The sequence below is a fragment of the Magnolia sinica genome, chromosome 5 (genome assembly GCF_029962835.1).
Source record: "Magnolia sinica isolate HGM2019 chromosome 5, MsV1, whole genome shotgun sequence".
Taxonomy (NCBI): Eukaryota; Viridiplantae; Streptophyta; class Magnoliopsida; order Magnoliales; family Magnoliaceae; genus Magnolia; species Magnolia sinica.
This window is the reverse complement of record NC_080577.1, coordinates 26030750-26038428: the sequence shown is the minus strand read 5'-3', so window position 1 is coordinate 26038428 and position 7679 is coordinate 26030750. Positions and strand designations below refer to the sequence as shown.

General features: G+C 44.4%; 1 protein-coding gene and 1 non-coding gene across 2 annotated transcripts; one reads left to right on the top strand and one right to left on the bottom strand.

Moving 5' to 3' along the window:
* The first annotated feature begins 1100 nt into the window (after nucleotides 1-1100).
* On the top strand, nucleotides 1101-1207 carry LOC131247551 (small nucleolar RNA R71). The gene has a single exon (XR_009171832.1). It is a non-coding gene; the product is annotated as a small nucleolar RNA R71 (small nucleolar RNA).
* Nucleotides 1208-2602: 1395 nt separating this feature from the next.
* Nucleotides 2603-4143, bottom strand: LOC131245820 (glycine-rich cell wall structural protein-like). Its single transcript, XM_058245536.1, has one exon. The coding sequence runs from the start codon at nucleotides 3982-3984 to the stop codon at nucleotides 2896-2898; it is 1089 nt and encodes a 362-aa protein (XP_058101519.1). The 5' UTR covers nucleotides 3985-4143; the 3' UTR covers nucleotides 2603-2895.
* Between the last annotated feature and the right edge of the window lie 3536 nt (nucleotides 4144-7679).

Genomic DNA, 7679 nt, shown 5'->3' with positions numbered 1-7679 from the left:
TGGCACTCACTTTCTCGGTCAAGAAGATCTTCTTTTGAATACTCTACCGTCGTTTGGTCGTGCATAAGTCTTTCAGGAATTTGGCATATGAAGGTATCTGTTTTACGACATCAAGTAGAGGAATGTTGACTTTCACTTGTTTCAACACCTCTAAGATATCCTAAGAGTTAGAGAGAGGTTTTGGTGTGACCAACCGTTGGGGAAATGGAGCAACTGGCTTTTCTAGAAGTTCCGGTTCTAATTTTTGTGGGGCCTCACTAGATCCATTATTGTTGTCCTCTTCTGGTTCTTGAGGCTTTTCGGGCCTAACCGGAAGGGTTTTATCAATGATCTTCCCACTCCTAAGAGTGGTGATGGATTTAGCATGCCCCATTTGATTTGAAGAGCTAGGATCACTTGTCTCGAATTGCGGTTTAGGATTGGAAAGCGGTTGTGCAAGAAGCATCCCCTTTTCTATAACCGTCATACGTGAATCCATCTTTTGCATAAAGTCTCGCATTGCATGGGTCAGCTCTAGCATGGAATTTTGAACCGGTTCTTCTTGAAGTTTCCCCTGATTTGGATTTTGATTAAAGAAATTTTGAGGGGTAGCAGTTTGTCCATTTCTCCAACTAAGGTTTGGATGATTTTTCCAACCAGGATTATACGTATTAGAGGTTAGTCCATTGAAAGGTCTTTGATAATTATTTACGGCATTGGATTGTTCATTCAACACTTCTCGAAAGGTGGGTATTGTAGAGCAATTTTCAGTTGTATGAATGTTGCAATCACAGATGCCGCAAACACTTTCATTAACCTTATCCTTCTTTCCTTCCATGGCCTCAACTTTCCTTATGAGCGTAGTCACTTTACACTTGAGATCATCCTCTTCTTTCAAGAGATACAATCCACATTTCTCCTTTAATTGAGTCGGCGTAAACGTAGTGTTCGACTTTGGGTAATAGTCCTATGATTGTGTTTTTTCAGCAAGACTATCGAGGTAATTCCATACCTCGTCAACATTTTTATTAATGAATTCTCCATTACACATTGTCTCAACCATTTGGCACATGGAAGATGTCAGTCCATCGTAGAAAAAATTTATAATGCGCCACGTTTCAAAGCCGTGTTGTGGACATGAACTGACCAAATCCTTGAACCTTTCCCAACATTGATAAAATGTTTCATCCTCCTTTTGGGTGAAGTTCATGATTGCTTTTATAAGGGTAATTGTTTTATGATGTGAAAAGAATTTCTTTATAAATTCCCTTTGTAAAAAAAAAAAAAAAAAGTAGATCGCCTTGGCATTTCTTGTTCTTGGAAGTTGAAACATGTATTCCACTGGGATGCGGCATCAGCCAACTGATGGGACAGTTTCAAATGGTGCACACGTGTTCCGGTGATCCTCACCGTGATATTATGAGCCTCACCATGGCTGGCACATGCACTCAAAATCCGACCGATTGCATTGAAATAGAATATTTAGCTATCTACAAGTTTGATGTGAACCCGAGCTATATTTTCTTTCCAAAGAGTCTATTTGCGAGTCCGTTGTTGAAGGGTTAGGAATTTTCATCAGAGGATTTTCGTGAATGGGCCATCTAGAGTAGACCTATTTTATCAACAGTTGGGACCACTGAGTAATGGCCTCCACTTGTACTAAGTATAAACTGAAGGGGTGCTGATTAGGTGAGGCAGGGGCACCAGCTTAGCTGGTGAGGCCCAGACGGGGGGGCCCAGCCCAATGTATATATTGTGTATCCACGCCGCTTATCGGCTTTGCCATCTAATTTTAGGAAATGGTCCTAAAAATAATGCAGATCTAAATCTCAGGTGGACCACAAAGTAAAGATTGAATTCCTACCATTAAAAACTTCTTGGAGGCCACAAGTTTTGGATCAAGCTTCTACTTTCGTTTTCCCTTCATCCAGATCTGTGTCACCTTATCAATAGGTTGGATGGAAAATAAACATAGTGTGGACGTTCGATCACCATTGTTTTCCTGTGGTGCAATCCATCTCATATTTGGGCCTGTCTCATTTTTGGGACCATGTTTTAAAATGAGCTGGCAAAATGGATGGATGGTATGAATATACAACACATACATGGAGGTGGGACCCACAATCAGTACCTCTCCACCAAGCTGTTGCCCCTGCCTCATCTAATCCGCACCCTTAACTGAAATCCCACGTCAGTTTTTCAAACTCTTCATCAAGAGCATTGCATGCAAGGGAACGATGACATGTGCTCACAGTTACTGTAACTACATACATTACAGCCGTGTGAGACCTAGCTGTGATTGGTATGCAGTATCCAAACCTTGCATCTGGTGCACCTCCCCTAATGGAATCTGTACATCACTTTGAAAAACTCTGGCGGGACACACCACGAGGAGCACTTTACAATCGCTCTTAAAACGTGAGCCCACCTCATTCTTGGAATGGCATGCATTAGTTAGTCCCACCTCATGACTGGGTTGAATGACACATACACAACATGGTAGACCCACATTCCATCTGTTAAGATTCTAAAGCGGGCATCCCACTCTCTGATGTCCCTCGTTATGCCTTCTGGTGTGTGGCCCACCTAAGCTATGGATATGGATTTAGTTAGGACATTAATATGATGGTCGAAATCAAAAGAATCCAACTGGACAGTTCAATTGGAGTTAGCGTCTACCAGACTAACGAATGCCTGCCTATGTGGACCCTTGACAGATCCAACCCTCCAGATGAGGTGATCAGCAAGTGGGCTAACATACCTTTAATCGAAGATTGCAGGAATTTAAATAGACAATGCAATTCCTTTCACTAGTAAATAAGAAAATGAAAACATTTAAGACAAGATTAACACCAGAAAAGATGACTCATTTTCACCAAAACTATTAAGTTTCGTTGGCTACTTCAGCATGCAACATTAGTGACCGCCACCACCACCAAAACCTCCACCTGCTCCGAACCCACCACCTACACCGCCACCACCACCAAATCCACCGCCGCCACCACCACCGCCGCCGCCGCCACTACCAAGTCCCCCACCAACACCAGCGCCACCACCAAAACCACCACCAGCACCTATACCGCCGCCTAAGCCTCCGCCTCCACCGCCACCCCCACCAAACCCACCACCGCCACCTGCCCCACCACCGACTCCTCCACCTGCTCCAGCACCACCACCAAATCCACCACCGGCTCCTACTCCAGCACCACCACCACCTCCAAGTCCACCACCAGCACCACCACCACCGCCAAGTCCACCACCAGCACCACCACCAGCTCCACCACCGGCACCTCCACCTAAACCACCACCAGCACCACCACCACCGCCAAGTCCACCACCAGCACCACCACCAGCACCAACACCGGCACCTCCACCTAAACCACCACTTCCGCCGCCGCCAACTCCACCACCAGCACCTCCACCCAAACCACCACCAGCACCACCACCAATTCCACCACCACCACCAGCACCACCGCCAACTCCACCACCAGCACCTCCACCCAAACCACCACCAGCACCACCGCCAAGTCCACCACCAGCACCACTACCAATTCCACCACCAGCTCCTCCACCCAAACCGCTACCACCACCACCACCACCTCCAACTCCACCACCAGCACCTCCACCCAAACCGCCACCAGGACCACCGCCAAGTCCACCACCAGCACCTCCACCCAAACCACCACCCGCACCACCGCCAAGTCCACCACCAGCACCTCCACCAAATCCACCACCACCTCCCAGTCCCCCACCTCCACCTAACCCACCGCCGGCGCCACCACCAAAACCTCCTCCCAAGTGACCACCATTACCACAACTCCCATGTCTAAACCCCCTCCGATAAATTCCATGACCCAGACCTCCTCCCAACCCATGCCTACGCCCGTAAAACAAGCACTTCTCATCCCCAACACCACCATTCACTTCAGCAGCAATGCAGCTGGCTAGCAAAACGAATGCCACGACTGCTACGACAGTGCAATAGCCGACACCGGACGCTCCCATTCTAACTAAAGCTTCTTCAACCAACACTAACAACTGCTACGAAGCTAGTAAATGAGAAGAAATCAAAGGAGAAACTCGTTTCTATATGTCTGTGGTGCAAGTGCAAGTGCAAGTGTATTTATAGCAAAACGAAGTGGTCTTTACTGCACCGTCCTCCTACCGGGGAAGAGTAAATGCAGGCCCTTCTCTTATTGACTGTAGAGATTGTTTTCCCAACCGTCTTCTACCCTCGACTTAACACCGGACGCGGATTGCATCCTGACACTGCCAGCATGGTCTAGCTACGAGACGGTGCTCTGTGGGCCCCACAATGATATATACGTTTTATCCACTCCGTCCATTCATTTTTTCAGATCATTTTAGTGCATGAGCCCAAAAATGACAAATATCAAAACCTAAGGTGTAACACACCACAGGAAACAGTGATTGAACGCCCACCATTAAAACTTCCCACAAAATTTTTGGATCAAGCTGATATTTTTGTTTCTCTTCATTCATGTCTACGTGACTTTATAAACAATTTGATGAAAAATAAACATTACAGTGGGTACTCACAGTTTTTAACAGTGAGTGTTCAATCACTGATATTTTTGTTTCTTCTTCATTATAAACAATTTGGATGGACGATAAACATCACGGGGTCCTCACAGTTTTTAACAGTGAGTGTTCAATCACTAATATTTTCCTGTGGTGTGGTCCATCTGAGATTTGGATCTTCAATCTTTTTTTAGACTCATCTCTAAAATGATCTAGAAAAATGAATGGACGGCATGGATAAATTGCATACATCATTTTGGGGCAACGGAGCACCTTTCGAAAGCCACGTCTGTAACGCCGGCCTTTTCACCAGGGCTTTTCTTGAATTCTGTGCGTTGCCCTACCTTAGCTCAACCGTTTGACTTTGGGTTTTACAGCTGTACACGCTGGGCCTCGGGGATAGAAGCACGGGACCCACCTGGCTCGGGCCCCGGATCTGATCCCACCTACTGGACGGGGATTGCGTACTACCCCCGCCCGTCCCTAGCTCCGAACGGACAGTTCTGTGGGCAGGCCCACCGTGATGTATCTGTACATCCAAGCCGCCAATCCATTTTCTTAGATTATATGAAGGCATGAGCACAAAAATGAGGCAGATCCAACGCTCAATTGGACATTGTGAATGTAACGTGCATGCATCACAGTGGGCCCCACAGTTAGAGATCCACCATCCACCCAAACTGCCCCCAATTTAAGTCGGGTCGAGTCGTGATGATGCTCTGTTGGACTCGGGATGAATCTTCGGCCCGATGGATACACTACCCTTTGTACTTTTGATAGTAACGGAAGATACAAGCTTTTTTCATGTTTTATCAGGCGTGGGTGGATATTGGTACTACTCCCGCTGGGACCTAGCTGGAAATTTACGGCCCCGTAAGGACTGTACTCTATATCGTATCTGTACGTGGGATATTAAAGCTGATTTACAATTTCACGTATATTTTTACCAATTGTAAAAAATCAAATGCATCGTCAATTCCCCCCATTTATTTCCATCCAAACAAATATCTGAATTTCAATTGCAATATTACTTTTACTCCCATCTTAAGGGGCTGTTTGATTTCCGGTTCTTTGTGGTAAATACATGTAAATGTAAATCGTTATTTACATTTCCGCCTGCAAGACTGTCGGGTGGAAGTAGTAGTTGGGTGATCCTGTTTGTTTGCTCCCGTGATGGCTGTAAATACGGTGAAGACTTATCTGACGCTGTTTGATTTGTAGCTTGTAAATGACCTGCAAGAGTACTGCAGTCGTTGGATGGAGCATATGTGATGCAGATTGGGTAATAACCCCTCCCGTCCATCTCTGAGGAGCCACCGTGCTATATGTATTTTATCCACACTGTCCATCCATTTTTAAAGAAAATTTTAGAGTAGGAGCCCAAAAATTTGTCATATCTCAGTCTCAAATGGACCCATATAGTGGGATTTAACGCCTGCCATTAATAATTTCTTAGGAGCTTACGGTGTTTCATGACATCTGATATTTGTGTTCCCACGCATCCAAGTATATGTTAACCTTTTGAATAGGTTGGATGACAAATAAAAATACCATGGGCCGCTTGAATGTCTCAATGGTGGATAACATTTTCACCACAGTGCCCTATGGTGTGGCCCACTTGAGCCTTGGATCTGCCAAAGCTGGGGGCTTATTCACTAATATGATCTGTCAAAATGGATGTATAGCGCGGATAAAATACATACATAACGGTGGGCGCCTGAGAGCCCGTGCCAGGACTGAGTCTATCCAAGCAGGGGCAGGACACAGTCCATGTCCTTCTCAAATTTCCTCTTCAAACTTCTTTATTACTCAGTTCATGGGATGTCGAACAACACCTGGTAGTGAATTAGAGCTCCCTACATCCATGGGGCATTCAACGATTTAGCTACAATATTCCTATATGGATGGCTCTGGGGTGAGTGATCATACTTTATGGTTTGAGATTTCATTTTGTACAACTGGAGCCTACTTTTCAGTGATTCAATCTGTTCTTCCACGCCATCCATTAGTTGTGGCTCACTGTCCACTGCCTCATGTACTATTCTTGTAAAAAAAATAGTCCAGTCTGCTCATCCAATCGGCCACAATGTTAGCCTGAAATTTTCTTCTTTGTCCACATTATTTAGTAACTGTAGCACATATGATCAGTATTATGCCTCAAAATTTTGCTAAGAGATCTACATGGTGGAAGCCGTCTAATTGTTGGCTTGAATATTGTGTAGGCCATGCTTACATATGGCTCCCCTGTAAATGTGAGCAGTAGTTGACCGTGGATAATCCCTACATGAAGGTGGCTCCTCAGAGACTCTATCAGTTCTTAAAATATTAATTTACCACTTAAGAATTTCCAAATCAAAAGAGTAAAGTCATAGAAAACTATTAAAATATGTTCTACAACAAAATTATACATGTGAATGCATGTTGGACATCCACCACTACAAGTTTAATGGTTCAGAGAGATGAGATGAACTGTCATAATGACAATCAATACACCTAGTAGAAACAGTAGTGCAGTACCATCGTCTTCATTTGAACTGTTCTCCTCCTTCAGAGGTGGAGGGTTTGAAGTTGAGGCTCCATTATATAAGGTATCATGACAACTAATATGATTAATTTCAATTTCATGACCATGTATAGCTTGATGTATAACCGCACTGTCATCGTCACTAGTCAAGGGTGGGAATTCTCAGTTTGACATCTCTGGATGCTATGGTTTTGCATGAAAAGCCTCCCACGCACGGACCGCCAATTCCTGCGACTTGTACGATTGGAATAGCGCCCGGTGGAACCCATCTACCTCGGCATTACACGCCTCCCAAGTAAAGTAAATACCTAGTCTTCTTCCCCTAAATACAACGTACACCTTTTCCATCTAACATCAAAAAGCAATTTCTGTTAGAAAACAGATTCATATTTCAATATTAGTGTAAATAAAGACATTAGAGAGATTGCAAGTAGACATTAGATGTACTGTAGAAATATATTAGAGTTACTACTTCGACGGTAATGTAACATGTGATAGCAAAGGATCGACCTATTAGATGTTGCGCAATGTGAAATATCTAACATAGTAAATGACAAGCAACACAAAAGATAGATAAGAGTACTATATCTATTAGAAATTAAACCAGCATAGTAAAGCATTAATTATCATGTGG